We start from the raw sequence: 19845 nt of genomic DNA on the forward strand, positions 1-19845 counted from the left end.
TTGCATATTACCAGGTTCGGAGTTACGGTACCAGGTCCTTGTTGACCATTCGTATAAATTAAGCGTCTAATGACCTCATATGTCATATAATACTTCAAACTCGATAGTAACTACGATACAGTCTTTTTCATACGATGTGGATATGTTTGATAGCAAAACTACATTGTCGAAAATGTGCATCGGCCACTGACTCGGATCACGGCATGCCTGGGAAGCTTATTCCTTGAGCGACTCGTGGCAAAGCAGTGACCACGGTGTATATATTTGCCGGCTGGATGAGGCGTCAGATAGAATCAAGCTTTTGGAAAGACAAATGAGTAAGGAGAATCTGAATTATTGTCCAGAAAGTTGTGGTCCTGGATGTTGAAAATTCTCTTCTCAGCTACGTGTCGACAGGCCCTGGTGGTTCTTCGGACCTGACAGTGTTCGGACCGAGAACAAGCTGGACCCTTGAGTGTACTGTGTGACATCGACGTTATTTTAAACTTCAGCGCTGTCCTCAAGTGACCTCTCGTCCCGCCTAATTAGCCTTTGACTGAACAACATCTTCCTTAGACCTCAACGTCGCATAGGATACAATTCCCATAGTACATCAATCCTAGAGATCGTCACACCCAGCCCAATTGTTCTTCTACCACCATCGAAAAAATGGATTATCGCCTGGTCCTCTTTCTCTACCGCAAAAAGGATATTACACACGCTGAGTTCAGAGATCACTACGAGTACATACACATACCCCTCACCCGAGAACTCACCGGCTCCCGTTTCCCCTCCCTGCACTCGAGACGGTACATTGAACGATCGCCAAAGGGCGAGCCAACTGTCCTCATCGGGAAAAGCACCGGAGAGGAGCCTGACGCAGTGGTAGAAATTGGGTTCAAGAACGAGGAGGCGGCGCAAGCGTTTTTCGATGTGACCAACTCTGGGGAGGTCGAGGAGAGGTTACGGAAGGATAATGCGCAATTTCTGGACTGGGAAAGGCTGAAGATTATGAGGATCGGGGAAGTTTTTGAGACGCGTAGGGAGGACTAAGGCGAATAAAGTCTATCCATGTGAGGACTTTGTACCTTTTATGAGGTCACAAATCATAAATGGATGATGTCGGCAATTTGTTCGGCCGCTTATGTCGACGCAGCTACTGGATCCTCCGCAACAGCTCCATTAATCCTATTCTTGTTGCCTCTTTTTTTTCTAAAAAGGTTTTAGTTCCGAGACTGGGGGAACAGTCTTGACTTGATTACTTCTGCTGAATGTCTCTGCAATACGATGGATTAAGTGTACAAAAATACGCGTATTTCGTTAAGCCTCACCATAGCCTAGTGCCGAGTTCTACACATAACGCGGGCACGTGGGTAATTTTCTATATATGAAGACATTCCGAAGCTCATTCTATCGATATTCGATATCAGGAAATATTTCTTTCTCTCTATGTGTTTCGGACGTTGGCAATGGTTCGTGAAGTGCTCTTCTAGAAATACGCGTAAATTCGCAGGCTTGGCGTGGGGCGTTCTTGGATCCTGAAGGATTGCGTCTAGACCCTGTAATACTACAGGCTTCAAGAAAAGCTAACTTAGCATCATGATCGTAGAAAGAGCCTACGATGAGTAAACTACACGTTAGTCCGCAGACTTGATGACGCACGTAAGCTTTAATAGTCTTCAATTCTCTTGATCTGCACAAAGCCTCAAGCCTCTGTAGCCTAAATACACGTGGCAGTAAGAGCTAGTTGAGAGCTAGTAACAAAATTACGCGTAAAAATGCCCTTCTACACATAACTTGAATATGATGCTTGTCGAGATATTTCGAAAGCATCAAAGCATATCTTTCCTCCAAGGCTACTCATAGCGCCAATATATCATCACGGCCTTTTAAGCTATTAGCTCATCAATCCAGGGCGCAGATCCCAACTTGCTAGATGGCTATGCAAGCTCACGATGATCCTCCTTCATAACATTGTAGGTGGCAATATCAATTTCGGATTGACACAAGACTAATTCAATCATCATAAATAGAAAGCTTTCTCCCGTAAGTTGGGACAAGAAAGCCTTCATGCAATTTACAGTAAACTTCACTCCACCTTTATCGAACCTCTTATACCAGAAGCTCTCGAACTCATCATGATGCTTTCTCACTTATCCCTACCGTCAGCGGGCATTACGACTGCCACACTGCTACTGCTGTTTAGCGGTGCGCAAGGGCAACAAATGATGGCGAATAACGGCACCCAAGGCCCCTCTGGCTTCCCTGCAGTCCGCAACCCTTCCCCAAGTAAAGCATTCCGATCATCCTCGACTAATCTGTGTTTAGTGTGACGCCCTCGTGGCCGCCAACTTATCCCACGTCATTCACTTTCCGTCTTCTCCCCTCTACCAAACCCTCGTTCAGAACGGCTCTTACGCTATCTCCACCCGAAAACAACCTTGGTGTTTCGTTCTTCCGAGCACAGCCGCTGAGGTCTCCAAAACTCTTACCGCTCTTCAATCCGCCGGTGATGGTGCCGGAGACTGGCATGTGGCCATCCGCAGCGGCGGACACGGGGGTGATAATCAGAACAACATTGTCGACGGTGTGACCATCGACTTGACCCACCTCAACACCACCACGTACGACCCAGATACCAACGTCGCACACGTCGGGACCGGGGCGCGATGGGGTGCTGTGTACGCCGCGTTAGAAAAGGACGGAGTCTTGGTGACGGGCGGAAGAGAATCTGTCGTAGGCGTGGGTGGACTTCTTCTCGGCGGTGGCATCTCGTGGTACACGGCGCGTACGGGCTTCGCATGTGATAGTGTCGTCAACTACGAGGTGGTCCTAGCGAGCGGGGAGATCGTCAATGCCAACGCGTCGGCTAATTCGGACCTATGGCGGGCTCTGAAGGGAGGCAGCAGCAACTTCGGTATAGTCACTCGCTTCGATCTCGCAGCGTTTCCGGCTGAGAACTTGCACATGGAGACGAAGACCTTTAGCCGAGAGCACGCCGGTGAGCTCGTGGATGCAGTTGCTCGTTTCGCCGATTTGGACCGGTCGTTCCAGGACAATGCGGTGCTCCTTGTCGTCACTTACGATCCAGAGACCGAAGCCAGCATTTGGAGGGCGACTAAGGTCAACACCATGAACAAGGCCAACAGTAAAGCATTCGACGCCTTCGACCGCATCCCGACGTCAGCACCGACTATGGAGAAGTCGGTGACGCTTGTCGAGGCTACTAACAGTACCGCGCTGTCCGGCAAGAATCGGTGAGTTGAATGATCAGGATACGTCTAGTCACATTGATACGAATTCAAGAGTTGCTGATGATTTTCCTCCTAGAAACGCTGCAGCTGGGGCTTTGACCGCAGTTAACGATCCAAGAGTCCTGCGGTACTGCATCGAACAGCATGAGGGCCTCGTCGCAGACATGAAGGCTCTCCTCGGACCAAAGAACTTTACCACGATTCTCGACTTCCAGCCAATCCCGTCATACTTTGCCGATATTGGCGTGCAGAAGGGGGGCAACATGCTCGGACTCGAGCGAGACTCGCGCAACAAGGTTCTTTTCGTCATGGGAGTGACTCTACTAGGATCAAACAGCGAAGAGCTCTCCCCGCGGGTTTATCAGCACGTTGCAGCCGCAAACCAGAGAATTGAAGACTTCTCAAAGTCAATTGGTAGCGACACTGAGCTCAGATACCTTCCCTATGCGGACTCTAGGCAAGATGCAATTGGAAGTTACGGAAAAGCCAATGTGGAGCACATCCGAAAAGTTGCGGAGGAGTATGACCCCGAGGGCTTCTTCCAGTACAGGGTTCCAGGCGGCTTCAAGATCAGCCGAGTTTGAATGGAATTCTGACATCACGTTAAGGCGCAAAGAGATAGACCGGTTCGCGTATATGATTCTTTGTTTTCTTTTGTTGCTTTTTCGATTATTACATAGATAGATTTGTGCTCTAAGATGGAACAGTTCGCTCATATAAATCAAGTGTGTGAAAAGCAGCGCACTTTGTGCTATGACCACCGACCAAAAACCCATACGTGACTGGCTCGCGAATTATTATGTATGATTCAGTCGAATCTGTAAGAGTCTGTCATTCTGGTCGGGCCAAACTCGGGAGACATTTGCATCCCGTCGTTGTACCACACCTGACCTCTCGGCCACTCCGCCTCCTGAATATTCTGGGCATGGCGTGGTATAATAGCTGGAGGGAAGCCGACCATGGAAGGCGCGTGATCTTGCGCAAGCAGGTATCCAGCCCCGTTGCCGACCTCTGCGTTGCCAGCCAAGACCGCCGGACTCCAAGGTACATTTGCTGGATGTGGGTTGCACCCGCAGGTTGAGTACTGGGGAGACGGATAGAAGTTCCAGGAGGGATTTGACCGTTGATATACGACATCTTCATTGCAGCTCGAGTAGAGAGGGTCCTGATAGAAGCCCTGTGGCTCTTCGTACTCGTACTCCGGTTGGATGGTCGGGAATGCCAATTGCTCACTGGCTTGGCTCTCGTAAAACAGCTCATTCGATTTATTGAGCTGGCGTGTCGTGTGATGCATGTAGTCAGGGGAAGATTGACGGTCCGCTATCGTTTGCGTGGGACTCGTCGTATCGTTATCAACATGCTCTGGCATTGAAATCGGACTCGTCATGGGGCTGTCGTCTTTCGAAGTGTTGGTAAGTTCCTCCAAAGACGCGTCGGATTCCTCCCCGGACGTCGAATCGTGGTAGATCTTGTGATGTTGAATCAAAGCCACCTTGCGACAGAAACTGATTCCCTGTTAGCTGGAGTCCATATGGTTGCGGAAGTCGAAGGTTATTACTCACCTCTTACGACAGGTTTCAATAGCGCATGTATACGGACGCTTGCCTAAATGCACCCGACGATGACGCGAGAAACTCGACGACTTGAGATCGTTAGAGTCAAAATCCCATTCTTGATTATGTCAAAGATTGACTCACATCTGCGAACCGTTTGTAGCATCCAGGATATTGGCACTCGTATGGCTTTTCACCAGTGTGCGTACGGAGATGTACAGTCAATGCACTTCTTTGGATGAAACTCCTCTCGCAGCCAGGTGCTGGGCATGGATACGGCCGCTCATTGGTATGGATTCGGAAATGTCTGATAAGGTCCGACTTGCGGTTGAATCCCTGTGGGAATACGTAGGTAAGTATAATACTCTTCAGAGATTGATAACCTTCTGGTCGCACTGAGGGTTCCGGGAAGCAATAGACATTACCTTCTCGCAGGTCTTCCAACTGCAGTAGAAGCGACGGAAGCGCTCCTTGTTGTTGACAAGTTCAGTGATTTCCATTTTCCTCGCGGGCAATGCCTCTGGGTTGCTGATGGTGAAGGTTGGCTGGCCAGTTAAACAGAGGGAGAGAGACACCTCTTTCGGGTTGATTGTTTCCGAGTTTCGGCTCCGACAGTTCGTCTAATAACGAACTAAGGTGAGCGGATGTTATAAGCGCGCATTGGCGAAGCCCATAACCTGGAGTTCTGTGATAGACTACACCGGTATGATGGAAGTGGAATCAAAGCGTACGTCGTTTGTTGAAGAAGTTGCGACTTGAAGATGCAGAGAGATGCGTAAACGGCAAGGTGACTTTTTAGCTTGGATTGGGGGCGTGTGTCTGTAAATGACACCGTCAAATAGAAAGATCAGGAAGGTAGCGGTCTGAAGGAGATTCGGCCTAGTAGCTGAATCGTATCCGTTGACACCCATACTTTAGAGAAGGGGCATCATCGCATCTTTTAGCGTGAAGCTTTCATTATGTAGGTGGAAAATCCTCGGTCAGGCTTGCAGGATGCCTTTCAGTGTCTAGACCAAAATAGTCGTGCCGCAGTGTAGCATCGTCGTTGGATCCTTGGGAGATGGTCCAAGCTCAGAGCGAAAACCCCCTGGACATCCAGGGCTGCTCAAGACAAAGCATTGGAGATCATTTCAGTTCTCGTCATTCCGGTGAAGGTGTGGCATGCAGCCCGACATCTGCGGGGGCTCCGTTGTTGCGAGTGGCGACGAAGCTTTCCCTTGCCCTGCGTTCAGATGTCGCCATTACGGATAGGAAACAGAGTATTACAAGTTTTCTGTGCCGTTTGATAAGGCATGGGCGTCGTGGGTCGCTGCATGGGATATCCAGAAGTTGACTGGGGATGTCTGGAAGCATGGGGTAATTTGTAGCGTACCCTACAGAAACCCATTAGAGTTTGGCCCAAGCTGGAAGCGGGGGCAGTCTGGATGTGCTTCGAGGATCTTGGCCCTTGGTTCCTAGTGATTGCATCCCTCGTGACCAATACGGACTGCACAAACCCTAGTCTAGCCGATGTGATCTACGGGCTTGGGTAGCAAGCATTTCCTCTCACAGTTTCATATTAGGGCTTAGTGTGAGAGGATGAAAAAGTGTCACAGTGTCTTCTGTCTCACAGAATCATTCGAGTTTTCGGTTCAGCACCAAAAACTAGTGAAGAGATCATCTGCAGTCCAGGACTCAGCTTTGCTTTTTCTGATCCGCCCAAAACCGCTGTTTTCCGCCAAAGGCTGCCTCTCTGCCTTCACCGTTTTGCCGACTACCTACCGCCATGCCCTTGGTATGACTTGCTGATGGGGCTGTCAAGAGAGTTTAGATGATTGACGGATCGCCATTCCTACGGGTGGCCCGGCCGGCGGATCCGCGTGTCTTGCTGCCCTAGGGGCCCAATTTCTCCCCTCTGATTTGTTCTTCCCATGGTAGTTCCATGGTAGATAACTGTTTGGTATCGACCGGTCTCGAATCTGTGCTCGTTATCAATCTTTAAACCAGACTAACTAGCTAAGACGTCTCATATCTCTTGAAAGCCGTGCCATATCCGTACTGGCGGTAAGTGGGATTCCACGGGACTTGTGGTGGTTCCCCCGGGATCGAGAGGCCGTGCCCAGAGATGTTCCGGCGACTGACGACAGTCCTTGCCCCGGATACAACTCGGAATCGGGATCGGGGGTGCGACGCGGAATGCCACGCAAGATGCGGATTTCAATTCCCTCTTCGAGAAAAGCTTGCGAACGAGGGCGGATCTCCGGGATCATCTGGGATATCTCCCGTCTTCTCCAATCAGCACTGAAACTTACAGATTTCGTTGCAGCCTGGGCTGCCGAGTGATTGAGGGTGGGATATCACTTCTCACTTTGGGGGATTTCTCGGGGGGTGCTGTTGGGTGCTGAAGATATGATAACTCTGTGGTATTATGCCAAAGCTACAGAGCTCAGGCCGGTGGGCCAAAATTCGAGATGATCCTCCACTAGGGAGCTAGCCAGGCCGTGAGACCCAGAGATGATGGCCCGGCAAGGATCTGTGGCAGCCTTCATCCCCAGCTCTTCCACTAGGCTTGTCACTCTCAAGTTTTCAGCAGACGCTAACTCCACGTTGGCGAGCGCGGGTGGGTTGAATCCCTGTCAAAGCCGGCATCAAGCAATTTCCCGGAAGGGCCCGGACGGGCCAAGGAGCATGCCTCCTCTGTGTAGGACGGCGACCATCGAGTGGTCGCCGTGTGATGCTTGGCTGCATGCCTCAACAGCATGTTGACTACTCCTTAAGTATGTGACTATTTGTTCAATCTGTCAGAAAAGGCGCAATGACGAAGAGCCTGGGCTGACATGGGGTTGGGATGGTTGAGATTTGAAGCAGGGAGATGCCTGCGAAACGGGACCATGAACGTAGATCATTCAGGCACCCCACGGGATGGGACTCGACCCGGAGGAACAGTCAACAAATGATATCCAGTATGGACCCCAGTCAAATTCTTGAAATATCGCCATTGCCGCTGCCGCTCCATCCTGCTCACCTCTCATCCGAACGCGGGAAAAACAATCGAAACACGCGGTGAAGACACAGCCACATTGGTCCCTTTTGTGTGCCTGCGCGCGCTTTGACGTATGCCATCTTTTCTTTTTCCTCTCGTGATATCCTGCCCGTTATTCGCAAGAACCCAGTTACGAAAGCTGAAGCGAAACATTGTTCTTCAAGTGGGTTAATTGACAGGCACGGCAGGTCGGCGCCCATAGCGTTCATCACCCTTTTCGGTATGCTTAGTCGACTTCAAACTTCTCCACAGGGTCTTTTTTGCCACGCGAGACCTGCCAGAGTGACAGGTCAAGAATCAGAGGCTGCGTGGCCTAACCCCCGAATGATTGGACCCCCTGCCTCATTCTCGCACAGTTCGGGCACGGAACCGAATCAGCCGCAACCACGAGGCTCAGTCCCGAACTTCGCAAGCAGGGAAACATCTGTCTTAGTTTTAGCCTGCGCCGAGATTCGGTGGCAATTGCCGAGCTCTTGATACCCCATCAAGAGCTCAGGGGTTCCATATTAATGCGCCTTCGACCTTTGACGTTGGGGATTGCCGATCGCGTAAAACTTCGTGGGTACTGGGGAGGCGATTGGTTTTGCCCTGATTTGATGGCCAAGGAGAGAACCACACTCACTTGCCGGTCCATCGCAAAATCGCTAATTTTCCTCTTTTCGTAGAGGCCTCCTGCCGAAAGACGCTTTGATACAAGACGATGATAATGCCACGGAGTGGCCGACTTAACTGCGTCATTGAGGAGACTCGGAGTATTACAAACGTCTTTGAGATCAAACTCTCAATCTCAGGCAAAACTGACCGAACTGTAAGAGCATACAAGCGAAATGGTAAAGATGTAAACAGGTGAGTGGGGCTGAGTTCCGTTTCTTAGCAGACACTGGAGGATGAGACAACTCCCTAAGCGCCGGGTACATTTGCCGCAGTCCACGTCATTGCAATTTATGTAGTTGGGTAGAACAGCTTACTTGCCTTATGCCTGAACTCTGAAGCAAAGGCGGAAGGGACTGGGTTCTCAAGGGTAATGTGAATTGAGAGTTCTCCTTGCCGTCAAGGTCTGTAATCTTGGATGGACGGGTGCCTGAACTTAATATGAACTTTTGTATGAGGGCAAGGCTACAAATACGTTGCATCCACGGCAGGTGACATTTCTTTTGGAATGAGTTGAATATTTGTGGAACTTAGCAACGTTGCACTCTGGGAATCCATTCAAAGAAGCTGATTCGGTCTCTGCGACATCAAATAACAATACTCTCTTAGTCCAAAATAAAGCCGCGGAAATTGAACACTCTCAGAACACTACAGATCCCATGTCTTCGATCATCAAAAGACGACTACGGGCGCCTCCTTTTTCAGCTCAACATCGCTCTTGATATCCTTGTCAGATGGCGACGGTAGGCACTCTTCGATGTCCTCGTCCAACTTCGTGTCATCCAGTATCTCGGGGTTGAAACACCGAGAACCCTTGGGAATAAACGTCGATGCAAACACTGTGACCATGATGACAGTGAAGTGCACTCCTGCGGTATTCACCAGCGCCTCTCGCACTGATCCTGTTCGGTTGTACACGCCATCGATGTATCTTCCGAGAAAGGTGCCGGCAATCGCATATGTGACAATGTAGAAGGAATACAAGAACGCCATAACCGCCCCGAGAGGCGAAATCCTGTTCTCTTTGTCCTCTAGCCTGGCGAGAGAAGCCTGGATAAAAGCGGCCAGAGACACGTCTCCCGCGGCCCAACCGAACGAAACTGGCAAAAATGTGGCGGCGACGATCCAGGCCTGGCCGACCTGCCCCGAAGGCGGATACCAATAGGGGATGTACCAAACAATGAGCAACATCAGGGCATCTAAGCGAAGCCACGGAATGGGCGTCTTGATCACGTTCGTGAACAGGAAGACGAACAGCGCACCCAGGAGTTCACCAAAATTAGAGCCGCCGACCATGATTTGTGACCATGCCGAGTTGCCCAGGTACCGTCGTGCCACTTGGGGTGCGATGCCATTTTCTAGATATCGGTGCCCATAAAGGGCTACACCGTATGCCGGGACCAGCCAGACGAATCTCGTCGAGGTGAACAGGATCTTGGCGCCGACCCATATGGATTCGAAGAAGAGGAGGAAGCCCTTGCCAATATTGATTAAGTAATTGCTTTTGCGGGCTTCAGCTCGCGCGAGGGCGTTGCGGTCGTGGCTGCCGTCCACGACAAAGAACCACAGAACTGCCGCGAGAGAGAAGCAGATTGGGGTGATGACGAAGGAGCGATTATTGCCGAGATTGGGAATGAGGACCAGCGCTGTGACGAAGGCCCCTGATGTACCGGCGATCTCGTAAAAAATGTGTACCAAACTGTCCATTTGACGAAGTTTCTGAACGTTCCCTCCGACGATATCTCGCGGAATAACGCGGCGGATGAGCTCAACCATGCCATACGCGATGCCCGTGACCGTGTAGATGGGTATAATGGCGTCGTTGTTGTAATCTCCGTAGTAAGACCATTCATCTTTGGGGTGCTTCTTTCGGTACGCTTCTGGAACAAAAGTACCCCCCGTCGCAGCATCGAGGATGAGCAGGATTGCCGTCATCAGACCAAAGAGGACGATGGCTGCTGAGAGAACATTCTTCGTCCGGTAGTGTTTGATGAGAGGTGCAATTAAGATGGAGCCGACACACTGCGTGGCTTGGTTCAGTCCCTGGAGGAGACCGAGTCGTTCAAAAGTGCGGGATGGCGTGCCCCTAGTGTCGCTTTCGTAGTCGTAACGGTTCGTGGCCAGCGCGGTGATTGACCCGTTGAACGCTTCAAGGCCGAACTTGTACAGCATGATACCGCAGATGTAGAAGAATATGGCTCTTCTTTCCTGTGGACTGAAAGACTTGAGCCTCTCGACGAAGCCTTTGAAGATGGCCATGGCGGGCTGAGAGCGTATATACGTTTCGATTTGCCTTGCTAGGTCGACAGTTGAAGCAGAGACACCTTACACTTGTATAAACGAAGCCCGGTATATCGTATCATAACTGTCTAAATTGTCTCGATAAACATTCCACCCGGTCATTATATAGGGGATATTTGACGAGATAAAGCACTCGCGCAGGTAAACGAAGATGTCGAATAGCAAGCGCAAATCTCGTCCACGTGGGCCTAATTGATGGGCTACTTACCTTGCTGCCCATCATGGGTGGTGAATCTTGGCCATAGACCTCGAGATCGGCTGTTCTGAGGAAGGGCCGAGGACTAGGTTTCTTCGGTTCATGGAGTGAGGGTGCTATTGGAGAACCTTGGCGTCTAGATTTAAACGAATATGGGGTAACGGTAGCGGCCGCGCACCTCCACATTACTTATACCTCTAGTCGTGTACTCTCAAGGTCATACACACGTCTATGCGGAACATATCTTGAACATACGACTCTTTTTTGTTGTGAATAAGTACCTCGTACCTGCATATTGGGGGGCAACTAACCGATTGTTTATTATATCTGAAGGCCTCAAACGACCAGAGCGGATCATTTCACGCACGCTGATCAATCAAATATTTTGTTATATGGAGTTTTGAGATCAGAAGAATGGAGGCAGCGACTTTCATAGCGCCAAGAGGTTGGCTATGCCCCTCGCTTCTTGGTTGTTATCGACTCTCCGAGCCAAGGCAAAGCTCCGATAGCTCATTTGAAGCTGTTCTCGATAGAGAATGGTTCACAGTTTTCGGCCATGGATACGGCTTGGGCTCAAAACCAGTCTGGATCTCAACGTGGATAAGATCCAAGGTGATTGGGCGTGGCAAAGAGCATCGTCAAACTTGGATGGGAGGCTGTGCTCAACGTAGCAACGCGGCCGATTGACGATCGCTACAGCCAGATGGTGTAGCTGTCAACGACTCTGCTTGCTGTTGTGGTGATTCTCCAATATCTTGGCAGTGGTTGTGCTCTTGGCAGACGAGGGCGAAGACTGCGCCTTCTTATGCTTCCCAATGGGCTTGGCGGCCTGGAGGGTAAATAGCGCAGGCAAAGTTTGGCAGATGAGAGCCAACCATTTAAACACATGATCTGTCCTGCTTCTCTCTCTTCGATTGATTCGAGAAGCTGTTTCCAAGTTTTTGGTGCTGCACGTTAGACAATATCAATGCCGATGCCAGTCAAACTTTCTCGTGACGCCAAGATATCGGTTGCCTCCCTGCTTTGTCATCTATCATATTTCATCGGAGAGAATCGCTAGGACGGAGGACATACTTGATCAAACTCAACTTTTCAAAGGATCGCGTTCAATTCTTCCGACTCCGGCATAGACGTCGCGCCTATACTGAGGAGTGTGTCTTAATAGGCCGGGCATGCTTGCAGAATCCTGCGGCGCGTGCCGGTATCCACAGCCACCGGATGGAGCGGCAGATGTGGGGCCGTTCGGTGTAATCCGCAGCTTCAACCTCCGGTATGCGTAGTTGCGGGCCTCATGGCAATAGAGACGCCAAGGGGGTTATCCAGCAACCAGGAGGACATATTCTCCAAGAAATACCAACGAATGGTTCCCCATCAAGCTTTGGTGTCGTGGTACACTGCGTCAGTTGACTTTCAGACTGGCGAGCTCGATTCAACAGAAATCCGCCGTAACATGACACCTAGGAACGACTGGAACGCATAATATTCACGCAAGATGTACAAAAGTAGGAGCTGCCTGTGGAATTACGTAGGACAACCAATTCTTGTGAGCACACTCGTACTCGAACTCGCTACCCTTGCGGGACTCACTATGCGAAACCACCGACCACTAGGTCATAGACGCATTTAGACGGTGCTCATACCTTCCCTCCGAGCTCTCTGCCTCATAGCTTTTTGCAGGAGGCGGTGGGCGCTATCCATGTGTATTCCGTCGAGCCAGGGTGGTTGCATTCGTGAACTGAGGACTACAACCTGACCTTGCCTAGATAGGATATGGGCAGCGAATATCACGCGAACAAATTGCCGGCCAAGAACTCGGGCAGGTGTTAGAGCTGATACAGGCAAGAATGCCGTGCTGCATAGACCAGAAGGGCGTGGCCACGTTAATCGTGATTAAAGTGCCGTGGAGGAGGTTCATTGTTCGGCTACAGACTGCTGGGTGAGGTCCAACATCAAGACACTAGATGGATGCTCAATGTGTTTTCTATATCTTGCGATTTTATGAGTCTGAACGACTGCTTATGAACAGCCTAGAGCCCGCATAACAGCTCAATGGGTACACATCAACGGCGCGAATCCATCCGTCCACTTCTCAGCACCCATGATAATGACCATCACCGCAAACCCCACCACAACACTACCCAGGCCATATACGTAAGCATGTCGTCGCCGCAGCGCAGTCAACTCAGCAACCCACGTCGAGACAGTCGTCAAGCACCCGCAGAACCCGTCCTCAACGCCCTGCAACACCTGGCACCCAACCACACCGCCCAGCCCCGCGTGCGCCAGGTCCCAACACATACCCAGCACGGCAACGCCTGCAATATTGACCGCAAAGGTACCCATCGGAAACGCCGGCACCCGTGCGTTGAGCAGCAGACTGGCGTAAAAGCGCGCGAGACAGCCGAGTGGCGCAAAGACGATGGAGAAGACAACACGCCCTCGCCAGGCGTCGTGCGGCGGCCAGACGGCGAGGAGGACCGCGCCGAGCCAAGCGCCCCAGCCGAAGAGAACAGCGCAGCGGTCCATTACTTTCCGGCCGAGGAGGTAAGGGATTGACGGGGTGATCCCTTCAAGCGCGATGGCGAGATGTGCACCGAAGATGAGGGCCGAGAGGCTTAGGGCGACAGTGGCGATGATGATGGCCATCATCGCCATGAAGGACTGCCCTCCGGCCCGCGGTTCGGGGGTCGCGCCACCTGCGCGAGGAAGATCGTTGACCATGGCGAGAAAGACGTCGCGGATGAAGGAGGAGAAGGAGGTAAAGGAGCCGCAGAAGCCTGTGGAGAGGCCAATGTAGAGCGGTATCGTCTTCTTGGTTGCGAGATGCGCCTTCTTCGCGGCCGCGAGATCGCTGGAGGCGGCGCCGTCGTCTGCCTGCTCTCCGCGGCGCCGGGCTTTGATGATCTCTCTGTGGTAGTTGGGCGTACCCCATTCCTGCTTGAAGAGCTTGCGGTCTTCGATCAGGAAGCCCATGACCAGGCTGCCGCCGACGTTGGCCCACAGCACACCAAAGGAGACTGGGGCGCCGGGGTAGAGTGTTAGAGCCTGCAAGCCTAGACGGGCAATCGTGCCGAAAATGGCAAAGAAGACGAGGTATGAGAGTGTATACAACTCCGTGGCCAACCTAGAGACGTGTGCTGTGGGTTTCGAGGTTGTGGTTTCGGGCTCGCCTTGCTCGTCAGGCGTTGTTGTGTCTTGCATTTCGAGATCGGAGGGCCGCGGAGGCGATCGCATCTCCTCCAGGCTCTCGCCTCTTCCCGGACGATGCCGCCTGGGTTTATGCGCGACAGGGTCGGCGATCATCTCGTCGAGGTTGCCATAGTCTTCAGGCACATCGTACCCGACCGATTGCCCGCTTTGTGTATTCTTGCTCTTTGTATGGGCCTGCCCACTGGTAGTACCCATCTGGGTGAGATCTTTCTCATCCGCGGCAGCACCGCTGGCGTGCCTTATTTCGTTTCCGCTTTGCATCACGAGTTCCGTCTCTAGATTTCGTCGTCGGCGCGTTTCGATTCATGATCGGAATTCGTGTGGTCTTGTTCGGTATTTAAATCGCGCGGGTCTCGATAATCAAAAGATTGCGGGATCGTGGAAATTCCGGGTAATCGGCAATATCGTCAACGAGAAAAGAAGGTTGATCAGTAGTCGCGTCAACAAAAGATGCCACAAAAACGCCTGCTGTAGCGGGAACGTCATCCCCAGACAACCTTGTCTTGGCGGCAGAGGCGGATATCTCGGTACTCCCGGTTTTGCTCACCACACACCGCTCACCGATGGCCCGAGCTCCTTGGTGGGGTCATTCTCACCGAGGAAAGGCGTGGTACACCGAGGCGGTGACATTCCAACTCGATAAGGTAAGTCAGTGCGAGGAGGGATGGAGGGGCCCAACATCCTGAGCTAAACAGCTTCAGGCAGGACGACAGGTTAAGGACAACAAGTCGGGAAGAAGATGTTACTAATAACTTGCCAGTTGCTATCCCCTATATCTCGTCACCCATGCATTGCCAGCTATCTTATGGAAAGGCTCCAGCTAAAACATGCATGACGGCGACCTCCGAACGCCTTGCCGGACGCCGGAGTTGACCTGGTGGCAGCCCCCAGTTGCTCCAAAAAAGGGCGGGCGTTGGGCGTCGGACCTTCAAGGGCTTATCTTATCCAGAGCTTCCCTCCGCATGCAGGACCCACTCAAGGTACCGGCGCTGATCAGGAGGACAAGGAAGGGACCCCTCCTCCTCCTACTGCCTGCTGGTCTCAGTGGCTCGCTCCGGCCTCCCCACCAACCTCTCTCGTCGATATCGACAGTAAACTCCCAATCCTCATTTTCCTTAAATTTGACAATTCCTCCTTTACTTTATTTCATCTGGTCACCGTTCAATGCTTCAGCGTATTCGTGTCTAATTCCATACTTACGTTTTTACATACCCCCATTTACACCATGTCTTCCTCAACACCCGAGCTCCCTGCCAACGTGCACGTCTCCCAGCACCCCTGTCTCCGGGCGAAGCTGTCCCAGTTGCGGTCCCAGTCGACGCCGGCGAAAGAGGTGAAGACGCTGGTGCATGATATTGCGTTGATGGTAGCATACGAGGCCCTCGGCGCCTCCACAAAAGCGACAGATGGATCAAAGGTAATTATCCCTTCTTCCAAAGCTGTTTCGTGTTACAATTAAGCACCAGGACTGACACTCCTCGCCCAGGATTCTACCCCGCTAGGATTCGACTTCACATCAACCACAATCTCCCCCTCCAGCCTCTGCCTCGTCCCCATTCTGCGATCAGGCCTCGGCATGGTAGAAGGTAACTACCCCTCCAACACCAGACATCTATTGTTCAACCTGAAGCTCAGAACTAACATATCAACAACAGCCGTCCAAACCATCCTCCCCACGCCCGTAGCAGTCCATCACCTAGGCCTCTACCGCGAACCCTCGACCCTCGAGCCCGTAGAATACTACAACAATCTCCCCAACCACGTTTCCCCCGACGGCTCCAACGCCGGCGCCTCCGAGCTCGCCATCGTCCTTGACCCCGTCATCGCCACCGGCGGCACCTGCGCCGCCGCCATCCAGACCCTCCGTGAGTGGGGCGTCAAGCGCATCGTCGTCCTCTCCGTCATTGGCGCCGCCGAGGGCGTCAAGCGCGCCGCGAGCGAGTGGGCCGATGCGACGGACATTTACATTGCTGGCGTGGACGCCGAGTTGACGGACAAGGGCATGCTAAAGCCCGGTGTAGGTGATGTTGGTGATCGGCTGTTCCTTACTATTGGAAAATAAATGAAAAAGGGGGCCGGATTACTGCTACCTGAGACGGGTAGGATGACGGCGAGGGTTTGATTTTGCTTGCTCATCTAGCCTTGGATATCAAATCACCTCATAGATTGGTCATGAATGGCACCTCATAGAAAGGTTTCTGTATGCTGGGATTGGTACTAAAGTGTCATGTATCCTGGGTATAATAAGCAATTCATCCACCGTCGGACCCAATACCGTCATTTCTCTCATACTCGCGTATATTTCTCCTCGTCCAGCAACGTCTTCTCTCGCCAGCAGTCTTCAACCCATTCCGCAGTCACGAGGTGTGGAACCTTACGCCTATGACTGACTTTCTCCCGCATAGCAGCGGCCGCGTCTTTCCGCCGGGTGCCGTCTCCTACCACAACCACGTGCGTAGTCTCCGTGTCTTCGGCATCGCTGATCAAGCGTGCGCCGCCAAAGGTCAGATAGTTCCTAAGCTTCAACATCTTGATCTCGTCCTCATCACATTCTTCTTGAACGTTGACCAGGTGAACAGCGCAACGATGAAACATTGATCCCTTCATTGGGCCTACCCCGCGTCCACGCTCCTCAAGCTGATTGAGAAATTGCGTCTTGTTAAAAGGCTCTGTATCGGGTTCTTTCTTCGGCATCATATTGAGAACTTCGCGCAGCTCAACAAGACTGATGTCGCGGGCGTAGCTGTCCCCATACATATCCGTGTTCTGCAGCGCAATAGTTTTGAGAGCTTCCGTCGCATGCAACAGGTGTCGCTCTTCGTATGGAAGCAGCAGAGATTCATCAGCCTGTTCGAGACAGTCTTGAATCCACTTTGGCCTAACGATGTCGACGCCGTTGCCCTTTTGCCCCTCCTTGACTAGACTCGCTACCTTGACGACGTTCTTGTCCGCTAAGAGAATCATACCAGACTGCGGGACAGCCCGCTGCGAGACCTGGCCGCCGTTTTCCTTGATAAGGGTCTCGAGCTGTGCCTTGGTCTTCTTGAACGGCTTGAGCGACTCCGACAGGACGCAGAACTCGAGGCCCTCGAATATCTTGGACTTATCTGCCTGGAACTGCGCAGGCATGTTCTCCGTCCCGGCGATGACGACCTCGCGCTTGACGCGCTTTACTGACTTGCGTTTGCGGTTCTCGACGCTCATGGTCTTTTCTTTGGCCTCTGCCTCCACGCGTCGCCGTAGGTCCAGGAACTCTTGCACGCTGAGGCCCTCGTCCCAGTTCTTGTCGGTTCTCAGCTTGCGGAAGCGGGGGAATCGCAAGGTGAAGCCGAGGGAGAACTGGTCCGAGTTGCCGATGCTCGCGGCCTTGGCCTCCACGACGACAGAGTCGCTGGGTCGGATCCAGACATCCGGCCTTTCGAACTGACGGTCGCCGCCGGCGAGCTCGATGTATTCCACGGGGGGCTTTTTCGGGTCCCACGTGGTCCATTTCCCGTCCGTCCGATGCCTGATCTCCGCATAGTCGGCAGCTGTGAAGCCGCCGCCGACTTTGAAGAAACTGAAGCATTTCTCGGGGTTTGCACCAGCGTGGATATGGTTTTCGCTAGCACGCAGACCGCACAAGAAGCTGGAGATGGCGCCACCCCTGTGTCCGGAGCCGTAGTAGCCGCCAATAACGACACAATCCAACGACTCTCCGAACTCAGACATGTACTCCGGCTTGACTTTCAACCAGTCGTCATTACGGCTGTTGAGTCTGTACATTGACCTCGGATTCTTGAGGACCAAGCCCTCTGATGCCTCGGCGACGACCTTGCGGAGGAGCGGCTCGATGGCCTCGGGTGTCGTCGCAGACTCGTACTCGTGGATCTCCAGTCTCCTATGAACACCCTTCACAGCCTTTTCCAGGGCACGGTGACGATCCCGCAGCGTGTACTGGGTCAGAGGCTGATCGTTCAGTAGGAGGATGTCGAAGACGCGGTAAAGCGGTCGCGGCCCTGTGTTGCTGTAGGGGTTATTCTGCTCGGCTAGAGCGGCTGTTTTGAGGGTGCCGAACGGCATGATCTTGTCGACTTCCGGGTCCCAAGTAATCATCTCTCCATCTAGAATGACGTTGCGGACTCCTTCAGAAAAAGCATTCGCCAGATGGCGAGTCAGAGCTCCCCTCTCGTCTTTCAATCCGTTACCGTAGAGGTAGGTGTAATCTTTCGCCTTGCGAGACCAGAAGCAGAATCGCAGCCCTCCCGGAACGCTCGGGTCTTCGGCCACGTGCATCTGCATGCGCTCACCGTCTAGCTTTTCCTCGATCCAGAACTCGGGATCCTCCTCTGTAGTCCGGAGGTAATCGACCATCTTCTGGAAGGAAGATGGCATCTGGAACTGTGCCAGCTGGGGCTGGAAACATTCCATAAGGGTGACACCCGTATCCTCCTGCTCCAGACGTATCCTCGGGTCAAAAAGCTCCCAGCAAACGCGTCGCAGACTCGACGACACGCTAAACAGGGCTTCGCCATCCGGATGCCACAGATCGAGAAAGGTCCGCTCGGTCGCGCCGACCTTCATCTGCTTGAGCACGATGCGGATCAACCACATAAGTTCTTCTGCATTCATGCGCTCGTAGAAGATTTCAAAGACCTCCAGGTTCTCCAGCTCTCCCGTCGACGCAGCGAGTTTATCCAGCAACTCATTGACCTCGGCAATCGTCATGTCGCCGACCTCTGTCCGCATCGGCCGCTTAGAGAGGACCTCGAAGCACCGGCCCGCAAAGTCGCCAGCTAGTCTAGAGAAGGTAGTCTGACCCGGCAACTTCCAGTGAAGGAGGTTGTGGCCGTCTTCCGAGTTCTTGTCGATCTTCATAAGCTTGACGAGGAGTTTGCCAATAGCATTCTCCTTCAAGCCGTAGACGCCGCGATCCCGATCCTTGTCAGGCAGGATGAGTCGCAAAGCCGGGTAGATGTCGTTTCCCACCTCGTTTCGCCATCTGGAAATAAAGCGCTCAATGAGGTGCCGTCTCTGTTCCTGCGGCGATAGCTTGTGTGGTCCGTGGGGTCCCTTTTTGCTGCGAGGTGGGCCGCGACCGACTGGTTGCTTCTTGTTCTCGTTCAAAGGATTGAAGAGGCTTTGGAAGAGTTCCGAAAAGCGCATCGTTTTTGAATGATTGCGTGGGCGATTTGGGTACCTGCAGGGCCGTGTCAGCTCCCAGGCCAAGGAAGGATAGAAAGAAGACTCACTTCTCGTCCAATTCTTCGAGTGTGGTTCCTCCGATAGCATACTGCCTCTTTTCCTCATCAATGGCAGCCGCGTCTGGCGACTTTTGTCGCTTGCGCTGGCTCATGATGGGCAATTCACTGCGTGAACTGGCAAGAGGATTGGGAGCCGTTGGCGACGGAGAATTGGTGATGATTTAGTGGGAAAGTTTGCGTTGTAGATGTTATCAGGCGGAATTGAATATAACCAGTTGATTGTGCATGGAATAGCTGGGTGGCATCGCAACGGACCCCGTCACATTGAGGGCCTTGAGGACTTATACCCTTCAATTGCGGCTTACCTGAGGCCGTTGAAGTTCAACGGTGGAGCGGTTGCCTTGGGGATGCTGCCTGGAGGTGGATGCATCAGAGCGGGTGGTAGTGCGGGGCACTCGTCCAGTGAGAAACCTCGCCTAATTGCATCAAGAACATG

General features: G+C 52.5%; 7 protein-coding genes across 7 annotated transcripts; 3 read left to right on the forward strand and 4 right to left on the reverse strand.

The window, feature by feature from the left end:
- Positions 1 to 648: 648 nt before the first annotated feature.
- Positions 649 to 1032, forward strand: CPAR01_15945 (HypE protein; the record flags this gene model as incomplete). Its single annotated transcript, XM_060500190.1, has 1 exon — positions 649 to 1032. The coding sequence occupies one exon, from the start codon at positions 649 to 651 to the stop codon at positions 1030 to 1032; it is 384 nt and encodes a 127-aa protein (XP_060341007.1).
- Positions 1033 to 2117: 1085 nt separating this feature from the next.
- On the forward strand, positions 2118 to 3817 carry CPAR01_15946 (FAD binding domain-containing protein; the record flags this gene model as incomplete). Its single annotated transcript, XM_060500191.1, has 3 exons — positions 2118 to 2249; positions 2308 to 3236; positions 3286 to 3817. The coding sequence occupies 3 exons, from the start codon at positions 2118 to 2120 to the stop codon at positions 3815 to 3817; spliced, it is 1593 nt and encodes a 530-aa protein (XP_060341008.1).
- Positions 3818 to 4041: 224 nt separating this feature from the next.
- CPAR01_15947 (uncharacterized protein) lies at positions 4042 to 5286 on the reverse strand (the record flags this gene model as incomplete). The annotated part of the gene is made up of 4 exons (XM_060500192.1): positions 4042 to 4738; positions 4796 to 4875; positions 4931 to 5122; positions 5212 to 5286. 4 exons carry the CDS (start codon positions 5284 to 5286, stop codon positions 4042 to 4044), a joined length of 1044 nt encoding a protein of 347 aa, XP_060341009.1.
- Positions 5287 to 9131: 3845 nt separating this feature from the next.
- Positions 9132 to 10718, reverse strand: CPAR01_15948 (uncharacterized protein; the record flags this gene model as incomplete). Its single annotated transcript, XM_060500193.1, has 1 exon — positions 9132 to 10718. The coding sequence occupies one exon, from the start codon at positions 10716 to 10718 to the stop codon at positions 9132 to 9134; it is 1587 nt and encodes a 528-aa protein (XP_060341010.1).
- Positions 10719 to 13002: 2284 nt separating this feature from the next.
- CPAR01_15949 (uncharacterized protein) lies at positions 13003 to 14427 on the reverse strand (the record flags this gene model as incomplete). The annotated part of the gene is made up of 1 exon (XM_060500194.1): positions 13003 to 14427. The coding sequence occupies one exon, from the start codon at positions 14425 to 14427 to the stop codon at positions 13003 to 13005; it is 1425 nt and encodes a 474-aa protein (XP_060341011.1).
- A 964-nt stretch (positions 14428 to 15391) lies between these two features.
- Positions 15392 to 16228, forward strand: CPAR01_15950 (uracil phosphoribosyltransferase; the record flags this gene model as incomplete). Its single annotated transcript, XM_060500195.1, has 2 exons — positions 15392 to 15583; positions 15653 to 16228. The coding sequence occupies 2 exons, from the start codon at positions 15392 to 15394 to the stop codon at positions 16226 to 16228; spliced, it is 768 nt and encodes a 255-aa protein (XP_060341012.1).
- A 224-nt stretch (positions 16229 to 16452) lies between these two features.
- Positions 16453 to 19501, reverse strand: CPAR01_15951 (DNA ligase I; the record flags this gene model as incomplete). The annotated part of the gene is made up of 2 exons (XM_060500196.1): positions 16453 to 19345; positions 19398 to 19501. The coding sequence occupies 2 exons, from the start codon at positions 19499 to 19501 to the stop codon at positions 16453 to 16455; spliced, it is 2997 nt and encodes a 998-aa protein (XP_060341013.1).
- Between the last annotated feature and the right edge of the window lie 344 nt (positions 19502 to 19845).

Source organism: Colletotrichum paranaense (assembly GCF_030867605.1).
Source record: "Colletotrichum paranaense strain IMI 384185 chromosome Unknown Scaffold_22.1, whole genome shotgun sequence".
Taxonomy (NCBI): Eukaryota; Fungi; Ascomycota; class Sordariomycetes; order Glomerellales; family Glomerellaceae; genus Colletotrichum; species Colletotrichum paranaense.